Source organism: Chelonia mydas, chromosome 1 (assembly GCF_015237465.2).
Source record: "Chelonia mydas isolate rCheMyd1 chromosome 1, rCheMyd1.pri.v2, whole genome shotgun sequence".
In the NCBI taxonomy this organism is placed as follows: domain Eukaryota; kingdom Metazoa; phylum Chordata; order Testudines; family Cheloniidae; genus Chelonia; species Chelonia mydas.
In genome coordinates this window covers 323,778,908-323,805,681 of record NC_057849.1, presented here as the reverse complement: position 1 = coordinate 323,805,681, position 26,774 = coordinate 323,778,908, and the positions used below count along the sequence as shown (strand labels likewise).

Below are 26,774 nucleotides of genomic sequence, written 5' to 3'. Positions count from 1 at the left end.
AGTGTGTGTCTATCCTTTTGAAGCAGTATTTAAATTCAGTTTTCCCTCCCTAGGGTGCTTTCCAATCTTGCTGCATGGAACTTGGGTAAGGAAAACATGCACTGATGTACTCTGTGGCTAGGTAGGATGCTGAAATGGTTACAGTATACATACCATGGGCTGAAAAATTCATTTTCAGATATGTTTTGAACCTGTTTGCCATTCAAGGATCTGAGGGAGGAGGAAGGTAAAGTTGGGTAACTAAAATGCAGGGAAAGAGTCTCTCTCTGATGTATAGTTAAGCATCAGGAGACCTGGGTGAGATTGAAGAGCACCTTTGAAAATGATCTAGACAAACACAGTCATCTAGGCTTTGTCTACACAAGGAGTTTTCCTGAAAGCAGGGATAGATGACTGTTAAACATCTGAGCTTTGTCTTCTTATAGCTTTCTACAGTGCTACTGCTACAGAGCTGCACCCATCGGGAGATTATGGTAGAAAAATCCTAGAGGAGACAAGGCACTAGACTCAATCAGTTGCTGAGCAGAGCTGATCAGTAGCATCTCAGAATCATTTCAGAAATGCTAGCATGACCTTCAAGACAACTACTTATTAGTTTAAAAATTAGTTAAAACTTAGTTTCCATAAAATTCATTGACAAATCATAAGTTGCTATTCTTGTTTCCGTTGCTAGGCATTTGAGTCTTTCAGGACCTCTCTTATCCTTTAAGTGTCGCTTCTATCATGTGATTCAGGTTTCCATTCACAATCTAATCAAGATTTCCAGACTGCAGTCCCACCTCATTTACATCACTGTGCTAGTCTAAGTATTGGTTACTCATTTAAAAGCTTTAAACAAATCCAAACATGTTTAGAATATAAAGGCAACATTAACTTCCAGTATCCAACATTATGATCGCCTCCCCTATCCTTTAATCATTGCTTTAGATTCTGACTTTTAGGACCCCATGTGGCCGTAGCTAAACTTCTGTAGCCTTACATTGCAACCACAGCCGTGTCTTCTAAAGATGCTGGTTTAAGAACCATATTTATGTCTGTATAGTTCATTAGTGTCAGAACCTCAACTGTGCCTATAGACTTTCCAGTTAGTAATAGTAATAGTGACCATTTACCTAGTTCATTTTATCCATAGATCTCCAAGTATTTTAAAATGGGGATAGCCAGACCCATCTTTGTGCGGATAGGGAAAGTGAGGTAGAGGGGTTAAGTGGCTTGCCCAAGGAGTAGCTAAATACATATACTTCAAGGCAGGCAAAAGATAGTTGAAGGGAAATGCTTCTAAATTTAAGGCCCAATTTTTGCAAGATGTCAAGTGAAGTCCTCTAATCCCAGTCTGTGAAAGTGGTGATGCTCGGCATCTTGCAGGGTCAGGCTGTTAGTTTGATCTCATGGGACAGGAAGGACTCATAAGGAGTCAGGAGATGCCAAGCTCTGGCTGTTGTGTTCTATATCTGTCCTTTTGTTTTGTAACCTCTTTCTTCCATGCAGTTAAAGGGAGTGCGGTCGGATATTTACGTTCACCTTACTCAGCAATTTTTAACTGAAATAGCCAGGCCAAAGAGTTCTGCTGTGAGTGTAGGAGGTGCCTGCTATGAAAAGGCTACTTTGCTTATCCAGTTGTATAGCAAACCCGCCCAGATGTTTGCCCTTGGTGAGAGTTGTAAATGTCAAGATCTGAACAGTGCGCATTTTGTATTCTTGTTACCACTGGGTTTTCTGGACCTGCCGGCTCTAAAGGGCTAATGGTGGTGGCAACATTTGTCTTAGAGATTGAGGGAAAGAGCTATAGAAACAATGTGTGATGCTGTTGTATAAGAGAACTGAGGGGAAGAGAATAAGCTTTTTTTCACAAATGCCTCCATGTTAGAGCAGCTGGGGAAGACTGCCTTGTGACAGTTTTCTGTTCCGTGACTGTTCTCTGAATCTTTCTAGGAATGGGAACGCTACGCCTCCTGTTTGTGTCTACTCATTTCTAAGTGTTTTTTGGAGTCCCTGGAAGTCTCTCTAATTCTGAAGAGTCATGCATTTGAATGATATTAATTCTGTTTATTTCAGAGGAAAGGCTAGTTCCTCTCTTTCAAGAGGAAGACTACCAGCAGCAATTATTAATTGGACTAGTAAGTGTTTTTGTTACTTTCTGTGCAGTAGAAGACACACAACCTTAATCAATGTAAAGAATAAATTTGATAGTATTTATTTGTAGTTTTTCTTGCTAAATCTTTTATTCAGTGGTTCACTAGAAGATCACTTAAGCCAGTGGTGGGCACGGGCCGCATTCGGCCCCTCAGGGTAATCCGCTGGCGGGCTGCGAGACAGTTTTGTTTACATCGACTGTCCGCAGGCATGGCTGCCCGCAGCTCCCATGGGCTGGGAACAGCGAACCACAACCACTGGGCGGCCGTGCCTGCGGATGGCCAATGTAAACAAACTATCTTGTGGCCCACCAGCGGATTACTTTGACGGGCCGCAGGTTGCCCACCACTGACTTAGGCTAATCAATGTTGAGACTAGAAATGGGACAGAACATGCTGCCATGCAGGAATCAGTTTGGTTCTCTTCTCTCAGGTCAAGACACTAAGCCCTAAAAATGAAAATTAGGAGGCAGATCGTAGCTAAAAGCTAATTTGTCAAAGCCTAACTTCCTGCAGTACAAGCTTACTCTTTTTCTTATATGCTGCTGTATGCCTTGCCTAAACACTGACTTTCCATCTCACTGGGCCTCATCCCAAGCCCCTGTCAATTACTTTCAATTTTTAACTCCCTTCTAATCCCCCTCCCATGTCCTCCCTCTTTGCAAGAGCTGGCCGACTTTCAAAGAGAAGATCAACAAGATCTCCCATGATCATGTTTCCTTTTCCTGCTCCCCACTTAACACCATTTCCACTTTCTCCTTTGTTTCTCACCTGCCCTCTACCTCACTTGTAACCCCACTGCATCTATTCTTGGGCCACCGCCTCCTTTACACCATTTTTCCCAGGGTGATCTCACTTGGCTTCATCTACTGACTCCATGCTGATGACTCGCAAATTTAAATCTCCACTCCTGAGCTGTCCCCCTCCATCCAGTCCCACATCTTAGCCAATCTGTTGGATATCTACTCCTGCAGATTTCGTGACCTGTTCAAACTCAGCACGGCTAGAACTGATCTCCTCATCTTGCCTCTGAAACCCTCAGCACCTCTCCTGTTCTCTGCCGCTCAAAATCTAGGGCTCATTTTGGACTCCTCTCTCAGCCTGGCCCTCTCATCCAAATCCTACTAATTCTTTCTCCACAATCTAAAGTTGAATGCTGAGAACTGGAATATTGAAGAATCCTCTTTTCTTCCAGGAGAAGGACTGTGTAGAAGTTGTTGATGATATATGCAGCCACTGTAACATAGTAGAGTTTATAGAGATTTAGATTTGCAGGCTTTCTCCTGTTAGGCAGAGAAGTGTGGTCCAGGGATAACTGAAAGCCTTGTGTTATGTTCATTGGTCCACTGAGCTGGATTTGTTCTAAGTTATAATTTTGGCTGTTTAAAATCACTCTTTTCTTTGGTGAGAATGTGTGATAGCCAGTGATCTCAGTGTAAATCGTGCTTGTTTAACAGAGGCAGAAACTTGTTGTGCTAGTTCATGTGAATTGGCGCTTGGACTTTGAGAAGGCACCTAAACGGCTGTTTTCCTTTTCCAGATGGTTGCTCAGCTGAAAGATCATCTTATGAGGCACCTACAATATGTAGGGAAAATGAAGATTGACCAGATAGCTCTGGACTATGTTTCAAAACTGGTTAGTTTGAATTTTTTTTCCTTATTTGCCAAGTTTAAAAGTTACTATTGGAACTAGGTTTTTTAGATCACTTTCTCCGGACAAGGACTGTCTTCCTCTGTGTCCTGTGCCTGGCACATTACTCAGTAACCAGTATCTATTTTCTAGATCTGTGTGTCTATAATAAGAAGAAATACTGGAGAAGAAAACTAGTCACTGATAAAATAAGAACTATAAGATTCCTTGCGGCATGAATTCTTGATGCTTAAAGTAGAACCGGGATGCATTTTCTCTTTTGCTACAGTTTTCTGATTTTCATGTGTTCCCTCTTCATGTAAACAAAGACAAGAACCTTTTGGTGTCAGAATGCTTATTTAGCCCTGTTCTGCCAAAGTTTCTGGCAAAACAAATCAATTTAGATTGAGCCTTTAAAATAACCCCCACTATTTAATAACCAAACCTGTGATGAATCTTGCTCTTTAATGTTAGCTAAAGCAAGAATTCTCTTAATATGCAATTTATAGGCTTCCATTCCTGTAGGCGCCTTGACAGAAACTAAACAAAGTTGTTAAAAACAAAGGCAAGATGCCCATAAAAATTACTCCTGCCATTTGGCTGGCACGCTTTGCAAGATTCTTTTAGAAGTCTATCACTAGACCTGGATTTCCCCGCATCCTGGTTGGGAGTTCTCACTAAATTCAGAACATCTTTACATTTCCCATACCCCATTTATTGGTCAGGTGGCCTGAATGTGATTCTCTTTCCAGCATTCTTTAACGTAATCTCAGCCGTGTATGGCAGGGCAGTAACCAGCAAAGCAGGAAGTAATGAAAAGTGGGTTTAGTTTTGTCCTTGGCATTCATAGATCATCACTAAGGCTACGTTTTAGTAACGGGTATTTTTAGTAAACGTCATGGACGGGTCACCGACAGTAAACAAAAATTCACAGCCTGTGACCTGTCCATTACTTTTACTATAGACCCCTGACTAAAACTTGGTCTGGGGGGTCTGCTCTAGTGGGGCAGTCCAGGGATGCGGTGGGTGGTGGGGGAGACGCGAGCACTGGCACGCAGACCGGGACCCCAGCTGGCACTGGGGAGCGGGAGGGTGGGTAGTGGCACACAGCCCAGGACCCGTACTGGGGGGGCAGGTAGCGGCAGCGCATGACACAGGACCTCTGCTGGTGTTGGTGGGGAGAGGGAGGGTTGGCGTGGCTGGCAGGTTCCCTATCTGGCTCCAGCCGGCATGTCCCTGCAGTTCCTATGGGGAGGGAAGGCCAGGGGGGCTCAACGCGCTGCTCCCACCACAAGTGCCAGCTCAGCAGCTCCCATTGGCTGGGAACCTCAGCCAATGGGAGCTGAGGGGGCAGTGCCTGCAGGCATGGGTAGTGTGTGAAGTCCCCAGGCCCCTCTGCCTAGGAGCTGCAGGGATATGCTGGTGGGAGCCGGGAAGCGCCACCCGACACTCCAACCTCCTGCCCCAGCCCTAACCCTGAGTCCCCTGCCACACACCCAAACTGCTGCTGGCTGCTGCAGAAGTCACAGAGGTCATGGAAAGTCACGGAATCCATGACTTCCGCGACCAGCACGCAGCCGTAATCATCGCAGAAGTATCTTAGAAAAGCCAGAGTGGCTGAGCACCTCCGTGGAACCTCAGCATCTCGGAAAGTAAGGCATAAAAATTCAAAAGTGGCACAGGCATTCTAGAAGATATTAACCCTGTCACTGCAGTATTGGCTGGTCTAGTCCATTTTGCTACTGATGTTCTTTATCTGGGTTTTCTCCAGTTCAGTTTTAAGTGTACCAAGAGATGAGGCTTATACTGCTCTACCAGTTTCTACTCCATGGTTCAGTTCACTCTTACTGAGATGGAGAATGTTCTGGTGTTAATGCACTGGATTAATGTTCATGTTACCGCAGACTCACTAGGTGACCGTGAGCAAGTCACTTACTGTCCCCCATCTGGAAATAATGATAATGCTCCCTTTTCCCTGCACGTCTTCTTGTGTATTTGATTGCAGGAACTGTGGGGCAGGGATTGTCTTTGTACAGCCTAGCACAGTGGGGACTCTGAAGTGCTGTCTGAATACAAACAACGTCAGATGACTTGCACACACTCAAAACTTGGTTACATCATTATAATTGAACCAAATTGCACCTGTAAGCTGCAATTTTTCTGAACTGGGTAGAAGCTGGATAAGTATGTGCTTACTCAAACTCTACCAAGTCCCTGCAGTCATCCAATTTTGTCATGCAAGTAATAGCATAGCAAATGACTGTGGCATAATTGTTGGGAACTCCTTTAGAAACTTCTCTTCCCTACTGTGTGCTAATCTTCAGATATAGCTAAAACTCCAGATGTAGACTAGGGATTCTGTTGCTTACTGGACCAGAAACGAAAGCCTTTCCAGACAGGAGGCATGATTTTTCTGGTGCATGCCTGAAAGTTGAAAGTCATTCTCATTTCCTGGAAATGAAAGAGAAACTGCTGAACTCCAGAGTATTTCAGCTGGAATTTCCCATCAAGTCCAAAAAGTTTTGAACTTGGAAAATACTGGAATGTTATTCAGAGTTATCTGGCTTGTGATATGAGTTCATCACTGTACCATGGGGAAGTAAACTTTAACCTCTCTGTGCCTTTGTATACCCCCAGGAATATGGGGATAATACTTGCTTTAGGAGTGTTCAATTAATCCCTCCAAACTAGTATTTCTAAAGAATTTTGAGACGCCAAGATGAACGGCATTAGAGACATGCCAGATGTTTGTGGAGGTGGTGAGCTACAAAAACACTTCTCATTTAATATTAATGGGATTATTGCAAACAGCCCTATATGGCAGTTGAGGTTTTGGGAATGAGGCGGGACTTGCACGCTGCACTGAGCATGTTTAGGAAATCCTTTCAACATTCTCATACAAGGGCAGGTTCTCTGTTGGCTGCAGAAGCTTAGAGAGGCCAGAGGTGAGTGGGACTAGCAGCTGGCACTGGCCAATAGTTCTGAGCTGGAGGTTAGTCAGGGAGCACAAGAGACTGTGTGGGCTGAACACTTGTTTGTGGGTGTTGGAAACCAGCTAAGAAGAGAGACTGAACTGGGAGGGTCTGAGGAGAAGAGTTCACTTGCGTGCACTCGCCTCTTGCATGGTGGGTCTGCAACTCACAGGCAGGAAGCTTGTGGTCTCCCCTCCTTCCCCTTTAGACTTGTGCAGCAAGTTGACTATCCCACTGTTTTTAACATTAGTCAGTTGGATTGGGCCCTTGAGTCCTTCCCCCACCAAAAGGCCCAGTCAGGCAGCCATTATGTTTTCATTTGCCTCACAATCATGGAGTCTTTTCACAGCTGTTTGTAGTTAAATAATCTGTGTTGGCCAGCTTGGCTGTGCACGCTGTAGGGATACTAGTGAATTAGCTTTAGGATTTCTTGTGCCTGAGAGACACATTGATTAAAGGAGGCAGCTCCCCCATCTCAGATGTTGCAAAAGCGATGGGAACGGCTGAAGTCCTGATTGGAATAATCAGAGGAGACCTAAAATCCACACATTGTTATATTGTGAACTGGTGTTGGAAATGCTAGCAGAGGCTATCGGCCTTCCACACAAGAACTCATCCACATCTCTTTCTGTTCTAGCTGGATCTGATCTGTCGGATAATGGAAGCTGTTTGGAGGAAATACAGTCTTCAGTCCTGCGTTCTCTGCTTGTAAGCAAGAGTTTTCTATTAATTTACAGCAAGTTTTATAGAATGTGGCAAAATGGTTTTGCCAAGTCCACCTTGCCATGGTTGGTTTTTGGTAGTATTTATATTGCTAACACCTGACTAAAAACCCAACACCGGATAGGCAACAGAGGGCAGCTTCACTAGTGGGCGGGGGAAAGGTGCATAAAGAAAAGCTTCACTGAGCTCCCATTGGTTTGAGTCTGGGTTGTGGGTGCTGAAAAATCAGGCCACTTACATCCCTATGCAGATACCTATGGACAAGAAGTGTCTAACTTTTGGTACTCTGCTTAGAAAGTTTTAGCTCATTGTTTCATGGCAGAGACTGGTAGGTATGCTGCACTCCACACAGATGATGTACGACCACATTTCAAATTGTCAACAACAACAAGAATCCAGTAACTTTTACTCTTAAATAAACTAAGATGGTCTCTCAGGACAATGAATTCTTTCTGTTTAAAATGTGTTCATTTAGCTGTCACACAAAGTGACTAAGCCATGGGGGGAGTTCGATGTCTTTGGCTGCTAACAGGCAGTTTTATTAAATGCAGGGACGAGCGAGGAAGCGTGGCAGAGTTTTCAGCTTTCCACATCATGAGTCGGATTCTAGAAGCTGCCAATGGAATGTGTATGCCCCTGCCTCCTGGTAAGCCCTGTGACACTGGATCTTTACGTTTCATTATTTTATTCCACCCTTGAGAATAAGAGCATTGCTTTGACTTTCTTCCAGACCAATAGCATTTGCAGTAAGTGCATGCTGTGTTAACTTTGGCAGGCCTGAGATGTACTCAGTACAGCTGTGTGGGGAAGAGCTCTCCATAAACACCTGCAGTGAAATAAAACAAACGTCAATTGTTACAACAAAGATGGCAAATCATGTAGTTTTTGAAAAGTTTCACTTCCAAGCACCATTTCAATTCTGTGGCAAAGCATCACCTACAGTTACATGTTTGTTTTTCCCCCTTCCCCTTCTTAATGAATTTTTAGTTCAGAAAGTAGCTGGGTTGGACTTTCAGTTTCAAGGGCTACCAACGTAAAGGACATCCAGTGGAAAAACTGTTTTTTTCATGCTGCCCTGCTAATGTATTTGAGCCCTGAACTTCCAGCTGTGAGGATGGAGTAGAGGCCCTGATCCTGCAGCTGCCCCCAGGGGTGAGCCCTGTGCCCCTGTAGATGTCCATTGACTGCAGCTTACGAGTCTGCTCATGTGAAGCAGCTTGCACTATCGAAGCCTACATTTTCATGTCTGTGCAGTCCTTGAAGGCTGCAGAGATGGAAAGTTTCAGTTAGTGCCAGTTTTCAGAAGGGTCACCAACCAACTGTGACACAGTAATTGCTCTTGGACACTGTGGCTGCAAACTTGAACCAAAAACAACGAGGAGTCCTTGTGGCACCTTAGAGACTAACAAATTTATTTGGGCATAAGCTTTCGTAGGCTAAAACCCACTTCATCAGATGCATGGAGTGGAAAATACAGTAGCAGGTGTATATATACACAGTAGATGAAAAGATGGGAGTTGCCTTACCAAGCGGGTGTCAGTGCTAACGAGACAATTCAATTAACAGTAGAATACCAAGGGAGGAAAAATCACTTTTGAGTGGTAATGAGGGTGGCCCATTTCAAACAGTTGACAAGAAGGTGTGAGTAACAGTAGGGGGAAATTAGTATGTGGAAATTAGTTTTTGTAATGACCCATACACTCCCAGTCTTTATTCAGGCCTAATTTGATGGTGTCCGGTTTGCAAATTAATTCCAGTTCTGCAGTTTCTCATTGGAATCTGTTTTTGAAGTTTTTTGTTGTTGAAGAATTGCCACTTTTAAGTCTGTTGTTGAGTGTCCAGGGATATTGAAGTGTTCTTTTACTGGTTTTTGAATGTTGTTATTCCTGCTGTCAGATTTGTATCCATTTATTCTTTTGTGATCATGATCCGTTGGGAACGATGATCATAAGTAACCCTTCCCCCCATCCAGATGAACTGATGTCTCAGTAGGGGACACAAGGAAGAAGGGAAAGAAAAGATGGGAAAATGTTGACTTAATTTAAAATGAAGAGTGAGAATGCTACAAGGCACTTTAAAGTTGCTATTCAGTCTGTTAGGGATTCAGGGACTATATAAAGGGACCCACAGGGATAAATTAGAAAGGAGTTTGGCTCAAGAAATCCAGGGGACAAAGGATGTAATGAAAATTAACCAGTTTTTCTTTTGATGGTGCTAGACTTCCATTACCGAGGGCTTCTGATAATCCCCCATACAATTTTCAAAGCACTTTCTTTTTAAATTTTAGGAAGAATTTCTTAATACTAATGTTTTACATTTTTGTAAATCGCATGTTGTTGTTTAATTTGCCAAAACAGTAAGGGGTTTACAGACACTTGATAGATTTCGTCTGGATTTTAATCCAGTTAAGAATGTTTTTGCGGAAGGATTTGGCTTATGATCATACTGTTAGTTGTGAGACCAAAGTATGTGTATAACCACATGCTGGGGGGATAGAGCTGAGTCTATTAGATCAGAAACATGAATCTCAAAACTCCCTCAGTATTGAAGCCATTTTTGTGCTGGTTCATGCTATGCTGGAGCATGGATACTAACCACATATCATGCATGTTGAGTTTTATTTCTTGATTAATTGAGAGGGGGGTGGGACTAAAAGACACATACATAAGAAATTTTAAATGCCAACAAACAATTTATAGAATATTTAGCACTCTTTTGTGAATTAAAAATATTTTAAAATAAAGTAACTACTTTATGGCATGTCTCCAGACTCCTCCATTTCACTTCCTGTTCCTTGCAGGGTGTGTTAAGATAACGGGAACTCAGCAGTTTCATATTATAAGTAGAAAATCCTCTGGGGAAGAAGGGTTTTTACCTTATTGTAACATAGTATTAGTTGGAACTGATTACACTAGCTTAATCTTCAAACTGATGTATTCACTTTAACTTAATACTGTTGCAGAGGGTGGAGGTGTTAAATAACATGAAGACTAAACATTTTTGCATGGCAAGTGTTGATAAACTCTTCCTCTCTTCCCATAAATAGAAATATATAAGTGTTAGTAAAGGAAGTATTGTTATCAACTAAGCGTAGTGCTGTGCATGGCATGGCTGTAATTGGAGGCTCTGCACAAAACTGTTTGTATTTCTGTTGCACAAACAAGGGGTCCTTTCTTTGCAGGTTTTCATACTTTGCACACGGGACTTGGAGTTAGATGTCTGCCTTTGCATACCCTGCTGCATTACATTGATAATGGGGTGCTACAGCTGACTGAGACATGCGCTACAAAACTTTTGAAAGGTATAGTGGATTTAACCATAGACACTTAGATTACGTTCCTTTGTAACAAGTCTGTGTTGGAAATGGATACCCTTGGTATATTTTGAAGGGACACCCATGGCTCTTTGCACAACTGGCTGCTTCTTTTTTAAAATGTTGGGTTTTTTTACTCTTACAGTACAGAGAGGAAAAATACAAGGGCCGAGGGTTCAATTCTTCACTTAGAATTGAAAGTTATTGTTGAAAGCTGTTCCTGTGGAGCTGCTTTGAAGTCCGTGTGGTTGCACAGCTGTTCCAGAGGACAGAATTGGGCATGAGCCTACATAACACCATCCCTGATGCGATAGACCATGAAATATTCATTGTGAGACTTTCAGCAGATCACACATGGATCCCAGTCTCATTTTTAAACTAGGAAATGTATAGACACGTTAACATTAATGATTTTCATAGGATTTATCTATAGCTTAAAAAAAGACCCCTGCCCTCAAAATAACTGGGTGAGCTTGCCTCAGCAAATTTCCTCAGATGTATACAACAGACAAAATGCTTTTGGTGCTCGCATTGGTGGAATGTCCAGAAAATTCTGCCCAAGGCAATAAAGTCTTTTTAAAAACAAAAAACCCAGGAGTTTAAGACCATCATGCTTTAAAGAACTTTTAAAATATGCTGTTACACCTCCAGAGTGGTTATTTTCATTAGGCTTTCTTGTAAGTAGGCTAAGAAACTCACCCCGTTCTTTCTGTTTTGTGAACATTTTAAAAGAAGAAATAGTGTACAAAGCAGCATATGAAAAATCATGTTTTGCATAATCACTTCTCATATACGCCAGTCACTATGTTCTTGAATTATTTTCCAAATTTACAGCCACATTATCCGACTTTGTGTTTCTTGGCATAGGACCAACTTTATGCAGTCATCATAAAGCCAACATCTTCATGAAACCAGTTTGTGGCTTCATAAACAATATAATGACCACAACTATGTTCATTGTCCTTTTAGCTCAAAGGGAGCAGTTAGCATAACTCAGTTTATCTGAATCAGTTGTTGGAATACAGCAATAGGTAGAACCTCAGAGTTACAAACACTTTGGAAAAATGGAGGCTGTTCGTAACTCTGAAATGTATGTAACTCTGAACAAAACGTTGTGATTGTCCTTTCAAAAGTTTACAACTGAACATTGACTTAATACAGCTTTGAAAGTTAACTATGCAGAAGAAAAATGCTGCTTTCCCTTTATTTTTTTTAATAGTTTACATTTAACGCCGTACTGTACTGTGTTTGCTTTCTTTTTTTCTCTGCTACTGCCACCTGATTGTGTATTTCCGGTTCCAAATGAGGTGTGTGGTTGACTGGTCAGTTCGTAACTCCGCTGTTTGTAACTTTGAGGTTCTACTGTACCACACTATAACATAACTAAAGTAGTTATGCTAGTGTAATCAAACCTGTAACACAATACTTACCCAGTGGATAAAAGAAAATAGGTACAGATTTATACAGTACACCAGATCTTGTAATCTCCAGGGTTATGAAACAATTATTATGCTTTTGGAAGGTGATGCTTCAAATTCTAATTGTTCCCAATAGGTCTGAATATTTGCACTCAAAACTGTTATCTCAAAGGGTGAGGGGTGTTTGTCTGTGTGTAATATAAGTTAATGTGTATTTTGCTATTGAGTTCATTTAAGAAGCCATAGCCCTGAAGTCATGGTCAGTTATTTATTTCCCTCTCTAATTTGTAGATCTGGACAACACGGAGAAGAATGAAAAGCTAAAATTTAGTATCTTTACAAGACTTCCTGAGGTAACTGCATGGGGTGCTTCTTAGGTTTTGGATCCAGTTGTTATGAAATCGATCTGAGCTCAAGACTTAAGTCCCATGTAAATCATCATAAGATGGCTTAACTGGCTGGGACTTAAATATGCATGCTGGTCCACTGAACAGGGATGAAGTTCACCTTATGTATCTTCAGGGCCTTAGCTACATATACTTTTTCTTTAAGTTTGACAGTGACTGGGAGGAGGGTGATTATTACATTGAGGAAAGAGGGCTTTTTTAACTCTCTGAATATTTAGTATTGGTGATCCATGTTAACGCTGGGACTAATAAGCATTTCCCTTTAATTCCTGGAGTTTCCTACTCCTGTCCAACTTCACTACCTGTTACAAATATATATTGTCTAGGGCAGTACAATCTATTCCTATGTCATTTTGTAATGCATACTCTGGTTGGTAATTATATATGCAAAACCTATTTCAATCGTAGTCCGTAGGTCTGGTTTTACCCAATTATTAACCGATGAGGTTTCTTACTACACTAGATTCTTGTTGGTACTGGAAGCAAATGGAACTCTGGAGCCTGGTTTCTTAGCTATCACATTTTTTATTTTTATTTTTTAGTAAAATCAAGCTGTGACTCTTGTTTACCCTTGTGAGTAGGAAGGCAGAGAAAGGGGGACATGTTCCCAAAGTAATTTCCCAGAGCTACTGTAGTAACAAATTATTCTCTCTTAGAGCCTGTTACCTCTGCCCCTTAAAGAACTAGAGGAGTTCCTGTTGAAAAATGTGAGATGCAGTTTTCACCCCTTCCAGCTTAGTAAGAGACCAGAAAGGGAAGTTGAACCTAAGCCTCCCCCAAGATTAAGCAGGGTTTTATTGCTAGGAGATCAGCTAGCTCCAAATCATATTTAAGCTAATGCACTGATCTCTTTCTGGAAGCTTTGCATTTCTGTTTAGTGATTTGCATGTAGCACTCTTGATTACCTAACCCACCCCATTGTTTAGTGCCCAAATCCAGTAGGCTATGTCTATATCCTGAATTGTAGATCACTGCCATACTGTCTTCCAAGGAATCCAGCACATTGTGAGTGCTACCAGAATACAAATAAATCCTATAAATGTAAAGCGTCTGATGGATGTGATTAATATTGCTACACTGAGTGCTGATTATGTACAACAGTTCATGCAGAAGCATCTGAAAAGCATGTACACACCATGTCACCTTATGGTCTTTGAGGTAAAATCCAACCTAAAATCCAACCTTCTTTTGGGGGAGATCCCTGCAGTGTAGCAGCCTTGCCTCTGGTGAGAAGAACTTGATAAGGCACCTCCAAAGCCAATCACGGATGCATCAGTAGTGATGACAGGAAAAAGAAGGGCTAACTCCTCACCTTCCCCCTTCCACTCCAGTTGTCTTGCCTCTGCAGTACTTCTAGAACGCATTAACCCAGTGGGCAGAGGGTTGAGCATGGATCCCCGTGTGGCAGTGGTGTGCTGTTTTACTGGCCCTGCCCAACGTGACCATAGTTGCTAATTGTTAGTTTATCATAGAAATGTTGGGCTGGAAGGAACCTCAAGAGGTCATCAAGTTTCTCCTCCCCATGCTGAGGCAGGATTAAGTCTCACCTGTTCTTAAAAACCTCCAGTGACAAGGAGGTTGTGGAATCCCTAGATAAACTATTCCAGCGCTTAACTATCCTTATAGTTAGATTTCCCAAACATCTTATCTGAATCTCCCATGCTGCAAACTAAGGTAGTTGTTACTTGTCTGACCTTCGGTGGACATGGAGAACAATTGATCACCATCCTCTTTCTAACAACTTTGAGATATTTTAAGACTGTTATTAGGCCCTCCTAATAACAGTGGGATGCACAGACCAGATCTTCACTCTATAAAACATAATAGAACAATGCTTAGAATTGCAACAGAAGCTCTACATAAACTTCATAGACTTTGAGAAGGTTTTTGATAGCATTCACAGGACCAGCCTATGGCGCATTCTGTGGGCATATGGAATCCCTCTATATATAATCAACATAATCAAAAGCTTTTATTTCAACTTTACATCGCAGTGATCTCAGTTTTGAAGTCAAAAGAGGAGTACATCAGGATTGCATGTTTGCAATCCTCTTCAACATTGCCATTGACTGGGTAATGCAGCGTACAACAAAAGATATGCCAAGAGGCATTAAAGGGACACCCTTCTCATCCCTTGCAGATCTGGACTTCGCAGATGATCTCGCTCTCCTATCACATACCCAACAGCATATACAAGAAAAAACAACTCAACTCAATGCGTTCAGCCAGCAAATTGGACTGAAAATCAATCACAATAAGACAGATGATATGACCTTTAATATTGCCTCACTGTCACCAGTACGAATAGAGGATTATGTTCTCACCAATGTAGAAACATTCACATACTTGGGCAGCACCATCAGCCGGGACAATTGAACAAGCCAGGATATAGGGAACAAAATCAATAAAGTCAGGAACACCTTTAGGAGCTTAAATACAGTTAAAATACAACACCAAAACCAAACTCAGTATTTATCAGAGCTGCCTACTTTCAACATTACTTTATAGTGCAGAATGCTGGGGAATGAGAAAGTATAACATGTCCAAACTGTCTTCATTCCATACAACCTGCCTCAGAAAAATCCTCCATGTCTTTTGGCCCAGAACAATCCCAAACCAAGATCTATTGACATGGATTGGACATGTGCTTCGGATGGAAACTGATTCCATCACCAGAGTACAAGAACAAATCATGCCAAACCAATGTTAGCTATCACCTTCTTATCCTCCAGGTTTGAACAAATTGATTATTTTATAGTTTGTTCCAGTATCTATCTGGGTATCAAAATTAGGCTGACTGGTCTGATTCTGTGGGACTTCCTTTTCCCCCTTTTTGGAAATAGTACTATGCTTAACCTTCTCCAGCTTCTGGGACCTCACTTGTCCTTGAGTTCTCGAAGATAATCATTAATGATTCAGAGATTGCTTTGGGCTAGTTCCTTACATCCTCTTGGGTGAACTTCATCGGTCCTGCTGACTTGAATATGTGGACTGTTGTGTGTTTCCAATCACTGAAAGTACCAATAGAATTTTTCTGTAAAAAGAGTTTCTTTACTTGGTTGCATTTAAAAAAAAAAGTGTCAAAGCTTTCTTTGTCTTCTGTATTTTGTTCTAGGAATGGTTTAGTCAGTTGAGGCACGGCTCACAGTGCGGAATCTATAATGAGCTGTTAGCCATTGGGCACTGTTGGGAAGGAGAATGGATTGATTCTAAGTGTACTCTCACTCTGGTGCTTAGTCATTAAGTAGCGAGACCTATTGTGACAGAAACTGCCACATAAGGGCAATAGGCTCAGTATTGCATTGCATCTATTTTATGTTTTGTTTTTTGCTTAATAGGCAATTGGTCACAAGGTCAGTCAGCTGTGGAATCATCCTGTCAACTCTAATTTTATTGCAAGGAATTCCGTTAAACTTTTGCTTGATAAACTTAGGAAGAGACAGGTAAGAGTTTGGTGGTGGCAATTGCTTGTTTTTTAATCTTTTAGCTTTGATAGTCTTGAGTCCAGTGTATACTCTACCATTTGGACTGTTAGCCACTCTTAACTCAGTATTTAACTAGCTACTTTACCACTTTTGTGATGTAATATAAAGTGTTTTTCCTTTACAGCATAACAGACCAGTGGTGGACAGACTGTCTGTCCATGTAGAGTTTCTGCCACTCAACTACTTAGTTGATATGCTGGCAGAGGTAGAAGATCAAGGTAACATTATTTATTTATCTATTTATTCAGCATGTTTATAACAGTAGTGCCCAAGGACCAAAGAGAAGTGGGTTCTTTCTGTACTTTGTTCCTTTAACGAGCTGTCTGTGTGCCCCTGGATGTGCACATAGGGTTTTATCCTGTCCCTATGGAAGACTGCGGCCAAATGCCATTGATTTCCGTAGGTGCAGGATTGGGCCTGTAGCTCCCATTTCCACTAACGGAAGCTGTGTGCATGCAGAGAAGTGGAGTTTGGGGTTTTTACGTAGAACAGTACTGCTTTTACTTACAAAAAGCAGTAGTGCAGAGCTGGAGTTCCCACCGTGGCTGTGAACATCCTCAGCCCCTCAAAGTATTCCTGCCCCGATTTCTCTCAAAAGGGCGCCAGTGGATATAGTGGAAAGCCAGGGTGGTGTGGCTGAAGTAAACCAAAGGAGTCAGGCTGGAATGACTTCTTCCTGTTTCAGGTATAACTGCAAGCTCAGTTATTGTTTAAAGGCTAAGAGCTTTAAATAAAAATAAAGTGACAAACCCGCTTGGGGCATGTGAGTTAGCAACGCATCATTAAAAACCACACATGCAGCTTTGGTTTTAGAAGGGATGTATACAGAATGCCTGCCAGTCTCTCAGTAGTAGTTACCTACCTATGGGTATATTAACCTTTCCATAAGAATTACATGTGTGTGTAATGGGCTTCTTACCTTTCTGGTATCACTACTTTGTTTCCCCTTATTCAGCCAGTGGTGGGTAGTTTCTCCCTGACAAATGGGCAATTTGGGGTTTAGCTCTCTGGCCAAACCTCAATAAGAGTTCTCTCCCTTTGGGGGCAACCAAACATTTAAAAACAACATGGTCCTAAACGGCCATCCATGGGCTAAATAGTTTATTCACCTCCTCAGGCTGTATTTTTCTGTTTATCTTCTTGTCAAGCTAAAATGCAATAATTTGCCTTCTCCAGGCTCAATCAAGAGTCCTTCCTCCACAGGCATCAGCTCTGGTGTTCCAGTTGATAGGGGACTTCCTCCCACTTTGTTGGAAGCTCCAACTTAGTACTTTTTAAAGAGTGGTACCAACACTGAGCCTCCAGCCTATCCCAATTCTGTATTGTCCTAGAGTTTTTTCCTTCTTTTCGCTTTCGTTCAGGCCTTGAACCACTTACCTCTTTCCAGAGCATCTACCTGTTCATTGGCCCCTCCTTGGCTCACTGCTTCCATACCTTTCTTAGTGAAAACCCTTCTCCACATCTCACCACTTACTCCCTTGTTGGTGTGTCCCTTTCTGAGCCAGCTTTTTATATAGCTCTGGCATTTCTGTCACATGGTTCCCTTCTGGTGACATGATCTGTCTGGGAATCATAACCATCCTAAGTCCCTGGCCATAAAGGGCGTAGGACCAGATTTTTAAAGGTATTCAGGCATTGCTGCACTTAGGAGCCTAAATCCCATTGACTGTTTAATCTATTTTAAGGTTTTATACTAGTGCCCATCTGTATTGTCAACTGAGTGCCTTTAACATAAAATCAATAGCAAAGTCTTCAGTGCACCTTGTAGAGTCTCTGGGTCTCCTCCCTGTGGGATATGTTCTGTTTATGTCCCAGTAAGAAGCAGGCTGGTGTTGCCAGCTTTGAAAGGCGTTAGCCCCCTTTGCTACAATCTGGAAAGTAGCCAAGGTTAAATGTTAATCAAATCCACAAATTTTTCCCCCTAAATTACATTGCTTGCGATTTCATGTAACAGTATTACGAAACTGACAATACCAGGGCCACATTCTATAAGTCCTCCTTCAATTTATACTCAAGCAAAACTTCCATTGATTTCAGAGTTTTGCCTGTGTAAAATCTTCAGGATTTGACCTGCTTGTACTTAGATAAAAGTGGCTGACAGACTCAACCTTATGACCTGATATTATATTGATACAGACTTTAAAGGTTCTATGAGTCTGTTTAAAAAAAAAAAACAACCCATAGAAGTCAATAGTACGGCTCCCATTAGCTTCAGTGGACTCTGGATCAGACCTTATGGGCTAGATTCACAAAGGTACTTGGGCATCTAGAGAGGTAGTTAGTCACTTAAGCCCAACATTTCGGCTCCATTGACATGTGCAAAATCACGTCTCAGCTGCCACCTAACCCTGTGGGCGATTAAATTCCCATCAGTACCAAAATTCTCTGCATGGGCCTGCTCAAAGTCACCTAAGTTCTGATGCTGCCCAACAGCTAATGAGCTGCTTGAATCCCACACTCAAACCGAAGCCCCAGCAGGATTCTCAAACAAGGTGTTTCCCCGCCTACCTCTCCAATGCGGCCCAATCCTGTAGGTGTGCTCAGAGTGCACATCTAGGGTCAGGCCCACTCAAAAGACAGGGGCAAGCAGGTTGGGAATTTTTCAGGGGTGTTTCAGATTCAGATCCCTGCTCTGTTAGATTTGGAGCTGGGATTTGAACCCTGTTTTCTACATGCCAGGTAAATCTCAACCACCAGGTTATAAGGGATTCTGGGATGGGTCTTTCTCAATCTCTTATTTGGAGCTGTTTCATTTTTGTATAAATAAATATTACTGGAGCAGGGACTTTAACCTAACTCTCCCACATCCTAGGCAAGTGCCCTAATCACCAGGCTGTAGAGTTACTCTTTTTTGCTCTCTGCCAAATGAATATTTAAATATTTATACCAAGTGGACTACTTCTCACAGGAGAGATTGAGAGAGGTCCACCCCAGAATGCGCAAGAGCCTAATGATTGGGCCACTACCTGGGCCCTAAGTCCCCACCCCTTTTTCTCTGCATTTCTCTCCCCGCTTGCTTTAGGTGGCTCCCCACTCAGAGTGCTGGATTCTGAGAATCTTTCTTTGGCATTGAACTCTTTCTTTCCATGTACTGTATGAGGAGCTGGGGCACCTAACTTGGGGCTGAGAATTCCAAATAGTGAGGCATTATAATGTTTAAGAACCTTGGTGAATCTAGCCCCGTGTCCTTACAAGAAATATTTTTCTCCTTATGAAAAAAACTAGGGGCGAAAACTTTTAAAAACTGAGCGTTTGAATTTCAGAGATGCTGAGCGTCCAAGTGAAATCAATGAAAGCTGGGGGGAGGGCTTCACATCTATGAAAATACATTTTAATCCTAACTTTGGGTACCCCAGATTGAAAATGTTGGTCATGGTGTCCTGGGGATTGAAAGTATTCGTGCAGAAGAACATTCATTTTGTAAATGCTGATGTTCTCAATGTGCTTTTCCAGGTCTGAATCCATTTGAGGAAGAAGACAATGTGAATGCAAAATTTGTAGAGGAAACAGCACTGAAACACACCATGATGCTTTTAGGCCTGTAGTACTGCTAAAATATATTGGGTTAATTCAAAAAACCATGTCAGTCTTGCTACATATATCAACATTTCAACAAGCATATTTGCAACTAAAATTCCAGGGTTTAATACTTCTCAAAAATTGTTAATATTTAGAAAACAAATGTCATATGAAACGATCCCAGTTTTCAGTTGCAACTATTAACTAGTAAAAAGCTGCCCAAAATAATATATGCTCCACTCTACTCATGCATGTATTGAGCAGGGACTAGACTGAAATTGCAGACTTGCTAGTAAATACAAGGAAGATGAAGGATTGGAGCTGGGGGAAAAATATATCTGATATAGACCTGGCTCTCCAGCTAAATATGTTTTTATTATTCAGTTTTACACTGTGGAATGGCTTAACAGGAGTAGGTGTAGAAAGTTTCAGAATATGGTGGGAAAAGTTTCTTTAGAATTTTATTTTTATTCTAATACCAGACTTACAGGCAAGACATTCTTAAAAAAGTGTCCAATTACATTGTGAAATAATGAGAAATTGGCAGCTGTTATTGCACTGATGTATAAAGGATTTCTTTGAGATTGCACAGTTATAGGCTAGAGGCAACAAATGCGGAATAACTCTTTGTATATAATGTATTAATAAAGGTGTATAAATTCCTCATATAGGCAGTACATCTCGTAACAGTACTGCCCCCATGCCTTTGGAGTTGGGTTTTAATATATTTGCTCTCTCTGTAATGTGTATAAGAACTTTTCCTGATGTTTATAATGTACTGTACAATACAGCAGAATAAGAAAGCTTCTTTGGAAGCTTATCTTTACAGTGACTTTGATGAATTGTATTTAATTCTGCCCCTATGACTTTTAATGTTTTTAGATCAAGTGTTAGATTTTTAAAAAATTGCTACAGATTTTTTCCTTCAGTTCCCAGCTATATTTATACAGAACTGACCTAACCCATTTATTTTTTTAGCTGTGAGCTTTAACAGCAATAAAAAAAGGAGTGCTTTGTTACCAAACAGGGAAAATTTGTGAACTTCAAACATGCTGAAATAGCATGGAACAGATGTACTTCCATTTACCGGGTAAGAAAATGTGCCAAAGTTTCAGAAGTAGTAAACTAGAATGAATTTGATGTTACTTTTTTTCTTTTTAATTCTGGTATGTTCTTCAAGCTCTCTGTATAACTACCTCTGTTATCTTTTCTCAGCATAGTTTCAAATAGGGGAGTATGTTCCCAAACTTGTGTACCTATTTCGTAGTGTTGAATGAGAGAGATTCAGCTCCCAGAAAGAGGGCCCTTCTTACGCTTTACTTCTCAGTATGTAAGAGCATTCACTCTTTCTTCTCCTCTTGCTCCTTCTCAATAATGGGACTTGTTCCCTCTACTATGGTTGCCATCAGTGATAAAGGAGGATTAGCTTTCTCACTGGTCTGTAGTGAGAGAAAGGGCATTTTTTGATTTAAACAGACATGCCTGGCAATTATCTTCAGTCCAAACTGCTCCCCATATTGATTTATTTGTATAATGAATAAGGACATAGTTCAATTATGATAATGTTAAAAAGAAAAGCTACAAAATCTTCTCTTGTTGATAAATGCTTATAAAGTACAAACAGGTACAATAAACAAGTTTAAAAACCAATTTTGATTGTTGTTCACTCCTCTTAACATTTCAAAATACTGCTATGTATTGCATGCTGAACCCCTGTTAGCAAGGATAAAGTGCTGTAGGGACTATTTAGCTATACTGTCTACTTCAAAAATATTTTGTTTACAGTGTGAATATTTTGGCAAACTGCTAGCAAACATTTAAAAACATTTACAATATTAAGAGCTGTTGGCTTTGCGTATTCAATTGCTACTACTGGACTTATGGTTTAGGTGGAACAGGATCACTTGTTCAGATTTCAATTGGCTTAACAATAGGTTTTCTTATGTGTCTCATATTTGAACCAGGTTCAGTTGGTTTGAAAGGAGCCAAAGCACCATAGGGACGTGGCAAAGGGAGAACACTTTCATCATCTGGGATGTATGCATTGGGGCGCTGCTCCGCTGTTGTATAGACACTATTTGGCGATGCATACTCTTCCTCTTCTGCAGTACGCTGTGAAGAAACACATTTTTAATCGGATACAACACTGACAGTCCGTTTCGCAATTCATGGTGAAGACACTACTTAGAACTCCATTTACCACTTCTCAGCTATAGAGCAAAGCACTTTACAAAGAACACTACTGTACTAATATCCCCATTTCTACAAATGAGGAAACTGAGGCACAAAATATTGAAGTGACTGTCATAACATAGGGGAAACTGTTAATTCCAAAGCAGTTTTGTTGGGGAAGCCTTCCTTGGCCTCAAGGCAGTACTTTCTTTAAATGGGTGCACTGTGCACTCCTCGATGCTCAGGCAGCTTTTGCCAGAGAGAGGTGGAAAGACCATGGCCTGCCTTCATCCAGCCCTTGTGGAGGCTAGTGCTGTCAGGAGTGCTGTTAATGCGCCCTACTGAAATTATACTTTTCCCCTGCCTCGTGAGCCTGAGGTTGAGGGAACCTCATACAAATAGGACATCTTTTTATAATATTGCCCCTACTTAGTGTGAACTCTCCCCCTACAGATCATTGATTGTCCCAATTGGTTTTAAGGAGGCAAGCTGCCCACTAAGGAACTTGCAGCGTTTTCCCATGTGCTCTTCCTGCTCACTGCCATCTAGCAATCTAATCTCCCTTTGTCGCTGCCAGTCTAGCATCTACAAGCGCCTAAGAGAAAAGGTGGGGTTAGTTTCTTCCTTTGTACTCGCATCCTGAAACTGAACCCTCAGTATATTATCTGAAAAGATCAGTGCTCCTCTATCTTGCCACTATCCAAACAATTAAAATGTTTAAACTGATATGTAAAGCTTCCTTTTAGCACTAGACACCAGCTGACCAATTGGTGAATTTTCATTATATACAGTATGCAAGACTTCTGTTGTGACTTTCCACAAAACAGCTTGGCAATAAGCTCTTCCACAAGGGTAGGTCAGTCTTGCCCTATTCTTCAAGAAGACTCCCCGCCACCAAACTGTGGGGGATGGGAGATGGCCAATAAGAAGTCACACAGCAAAGCCCTTAAAAAAAGTAAATAAACTGGAACAATGTGAATGAATCTCAAATTGTACCATATGACAAAAACCTACCTTCTCTCTAGCTTCACCTGCAGCTTTATGCATCTCCTCATTGCGCAATACCTTCATCCACTCAATCTCTGTTTCTTTAGGAGGAGGGAGACCTTTTTCTATCCTTGATGAGACAGTCAGCAAAAATTGTTCTTTGTCCCTCATTTCCTGTTGCAGTTTAATGGTAATTGCTTGCTGCATGGATAACTCTGCAATAAGAGCCATCATCTTTTTGGTTTTATCTTTTATTTTCTGCTGTAGTTCATTCATCTGGAATCAATAACATTAAACTTTAACCAGTTCTTCTCTTTAATTAAGAACCAATCTTGCTTTCAGGATCTGTATTTTCAGAGAATTAATGGAAAACTTTTTCATCAAACTGGCAGATAATAGGAAAGACAGAAAATCTATATGGCTTTCTGGATGATATAGTGCTTTTATTTGTACAATACATATTAATCATTTTTAAAAGCCAGTAAAGTAAGATAAATATAATATATGAGCTAACGCACATATTGTTTGTCTATTTCTTTTTCTGTTGAATTGGAAAGGAAAACTATCTCCCTTAACCTTATTAGTTATCACTTTCAATGTTAGTACTGCTAAGCCATACTGTTATTTTGGCCTAGTCTTTAAAAAAAATTAGTGTTCACATTTGTGTGTGCACAAATAACTTGCCACTTATTTGTGAATTTACATACACTGTTCAGTTACACATGCATTTAAAAGTCTAATATTTATTTGTTTACACATTTGAAAATACAATGTACAGAAGTGTGGGGCAGAAAAATTATTGGAAAAATTTTCACATAAGGTACCCATGAAATCCCCACCCAGCTGATGAGCCAAGAAAATAATGTATAATTTTTGTGAAACTGTCATTGTCCCAAGGGACCATAAAATAGAGGCTGGGGGTTCGGTACTGGATGGAGGAAAAATTCACCTTAACTGTCTATTTTTTAAAGCATGGTTCTACATTTAAAAATAAATGTCACATTCCTAGTCACCCAGTCTGCTTCTTGTGTACATTCAGAGCCATACCAGCTCACTTTCAATAGAAAACATTGTACTCACTGTTTTACTCCTGTTGGCACGGCAGAACCAACCCAGCTATTAAAAAGGCAGGCTGGGGATGAAATCCTGGCCCCACTGAAGTCAATAGCAAAACTCTAACTTCATAGTGCAGAATTTCATCCTGCAAGCTGTTCCATATTGTGCACAGTGAACAGCATTGTACACCAAATTGTATTCACTTATGCCTGCATGAGCCTAGTGAAGGCAACTGGAAGTATAATATCAAGACAATGGGGTTGTACAAAGGTAACCTTTCTGCAAGTCAGCTAGGCTCTTACTGGTGATGATGCACAAGAACGAACCCCAGCTTGATTCCCAGCATATATGATAGTTAGAAACAGCATGTGTTCATGTTTAAGTGACCATATGTTATGGAGAATTATTGAAAGAGGAAAAGAATCAATGCCATTTTTATCCACGATATCCTTTTCTACAGTCACTCCTCATAGTAGAACCACACTTTAAACAAACAAAGGTTAGCAGCAGCCATGTTAAATTTCCCTGTAGAAAACAACTTAAACATGTTTGTTGTTGCAATGGTCTGTTCTTATTTATCTGGATCTGTTCAAACTCCAACCCTAATACCTGGAAAGAAAACAAGGCTGAGCCAGATTTTCTTCATTCACTTCAGTTTTCTTCTGTCTTTGGTTGTCTCTTTTCACCTCACTTGTTATCAGTGTCTCTGTTCTGACATTGCTTTTTCTTTAACAAACCTCTTAAGTTGGGTTTTTCTTTTCTGAGAGCCTCCTTTATCTTTTCAAAATATTAGCTCTATGAGGCAGGCAGAAATAAATGTGATAAACATAAGGAAAAATGATTGTTTTGAGAATTTTCTTTAACACAAGGGTGTGTGATTATCTCAGCCTAAATGTGTAAGAAAAACCTGCCTGCTGGCTCAATGTATCTCCTTTCAGATTGCAGGAGTATGGAGCCTGTCTGTGTTTTTCCTATTATTGAGCAGGTCCACATAGTTATTGGAAACTATTGGTTGGAGCATTCATTCAAAAAGGAGACTACCTTCACCATTTTCCTTAGCTATTAAGCTCCCGACCTCAGAAATAAGAAATATGGATACATACTGGATGCCTGGAAACAAAGAGTTTGATCTGATACTTACCCGTTTTGCTAATATCAGCGTGTCTTTCTTCCCATTCTGTGTCTTGGTACAAAGTCTATCTGTTAGCCGTGAAACTTGCTCATAAATAAAGTCCTTCTCCAACAATTTCTCCTCCTTTTGTACCAGCTGTATTTCTAACTGTAATGAGAACAAACCCATACACAACGGTGAATGAGTAGGAGTAAGATCTGCTCACAATCACTTTGCAATAGATACATGTTTACAGACTTGACAGCTTTTTCAAATTGTGTAAATAAATAACAGCATAAATAACCACTTCAAAATGAATCCTTTCCTGAATGACCAAGACTACAACCCTAACACTAACTCCAAGTCTCAGTACAGAGCTTATTTAGTTTCTGTATTACTGCTTTAATTTAAAACAAAAGGAACTTTCTGGCTCTTCATGGTTGTAGAGAGAAACCTGAAAAATGTAAGTCCTAAAGTCTCAAAAACCAGAAAGCAAATAAAAAGAATGCAAAATATACATTTGTATAAAAAAGTCTTATGCTTTTTAAGCTACTTTTTTTTTTTTTAATTGGCGACTTGACTTTGGATTTAGGTTGGTTGGGGTTGACAATACTGGGCACATGTGGGCTCACATGAATGCTGCTGTGTTCTGCCCTGATTGCTCCTATGCAGAGCTGCTCCTCACAGCTTTCATGGACAGCTGTGTGCTGTGCTGCAGTGCCCACAAGCCTAGCTAAAAGACTTTAACTCTCCATGTAGAAGTTTAATAAAAAAGAAAAGACTGTTTGCATTTTTCTAGGGCAGTGGTTCTCAATTTGTTTACCATTGTGGGCTGCATATGCAGCTCTCTGTTATATGTGGGCTGCATCCATACAGTATATATACGATCTGTATGGCCCTGATGATGTCACATGGGTTGAGAACCACAGTTCTAGGGTAATCCAGCCATCTATTGTGATAAATTCTGTTGTCAGACATGCTGTGTTACCTCTTCAATCTTTTCGAACAGTTCAGGTAGTGATGGGTCCTTTCCTTCCAGGGTTCGCTTTCTGTTCTTCCCCTCAGGATCAGAAAAGTGTTTCTCCAGACTTTTAATTCTGTCCTTGCACTGAGAATACTACCAAACAAGAAAACATAACTGTCAGGTTTGTGGTGGTTTTAAACAACCAGTTTGGTGAGTAAACAAAAAAGTCATTGTTACATGATAAATGAAGTAGCCAATCACAGATGAGAAATTAAATGGTCTTATCTCATGAATTATACTGCTGTCCTTAAAAAAACGACGACGACGAGTCCTTGTGGCACCTTAGAGACTAATAAATGTATTTGGGCATAAGCTTTCGTGGGCTAGAACCCACTTCATCAGATGCATACATGTATTTAGACCTGCTCCTGTATCTTCCACTCCATACATCTGATGAAGTGGGTTCTAGCCCGTGAAAGCTTATACCCAAATACATTTATTAGTCTCTAAGGTGCCATAAGGACTCCTCGTTTTTGCTGATACAGACTAACACAGCTACCGCTCTGAAACCGGTCACTGATGTCCTTAGTGATGCTTTGGTCCAATTTTGGAGATTTATACACTAAGAACCTTACTGAAGTTAATGAGGGGGTATAGGATAGATTGGCAGGGCAGAATTAGCCTTATTTGTGTTTTTATCACAGGCTCCCACAACAGCTATTCACGTTTCAAACCCATCTTCAAACACTTGTTCAGCCGAGGCCTTCCTCACACACAGCAAAGTGACCTGGGATTCTTCTCTTGGTAAATCATGTCTCTGGAATGTCAGCGTGCATGATGCCAGCCCTTTGAGTGACGAGACGCTCCCGCACCTCTGGTGTACTC

At 41.0% G+C, this 26,774-nt stretch overlaps 2 protein-coding genes across 8 annotated transcripts in view; one reads left to right on the top strand and one right to left on the bottom strand.

The window, feature by feature from the left end:
* The window catches only part of LOC102932823 (gamma-secretase activating protein), a 63,075-nt gene extending 41,826 nt beyond the window's left edge, over window positions 1–21,249 (top strand). For all 5 annotated transcript variants that reach the window (XM_027826229.3, XM_007063788.4, XM_043552078.1 and 2 more), the window contains 10 exons: window positions 54–85; window positions 2,056–2,117; window positions 3,673–3,768; window positions 7,372–7,442; window positions 8,009–8,103; window positions 10,639–10,758; window positions 12,480–12,541; window positions 15,934–16,038; window positions 16,205–16,298; window positions 19,534–21,249. In XM_027826229.3, the coding sequence (XP_027682030.2) occupies window positions 54–85; window positions 2,056–2,117; window positions 3,673–3,768; window positions 7,372–7,442; window positions 8,009–8,103; window positions 10,639–10,758; window positions 12,480–12,541; window positions 15,934–16,038; window positions 16,205–16,298; window positions 19,534–19,625 (829 nt within the window). In that variant the 3' untranslated portion in view covers window positions 19,626–21,249. The remainder of the gene's footprint in view (window positions 1–53; window positions 86–2,055; window positions 2,118–3,672; window positions 3,769–7,371; window positions 7,443–8,008; window positions 8,104–10,638; window positions 10,759–12,479; window positions 12,542–15,933; window positions 16,039–16,204; window positions 16,299–19,533) is intronic.
* Window positions 21,250–21,507: 258 nt separating this feature from the next.
* The window catches only part of CCDC146 (coiled-coil domain containing 146), a 128,871-nt gene continuing 123,604 nt past the window's right edge, over window positions 21,508–26,774 (bottom strand). For all 3 annotated transcript variants that reach the window (XM_037889208.2, XM_043552065.1, XM_043552073.1), the window contains 4 exons: window positions 25,914–26,042; window positions 24,956–25,093; window positions 22,786–23,034; window positions 21,508–21,711 (listed from right to left, as the gene is read on the bottom strand). In XM_037889208.2, the coding sequence (XP_037745136.1) occupies window positions 21,508–21,711; window positions 22,786–23,034; window positions 24,956–25,093; window positions 25,914–26,042 (720 nt within the window). The remainder of the gene's footprint in view (window positions 21,712–22,785; window positions 23,035–24,955; window positions 25,094–25,913; window positions 26,043–26,774) is intronic.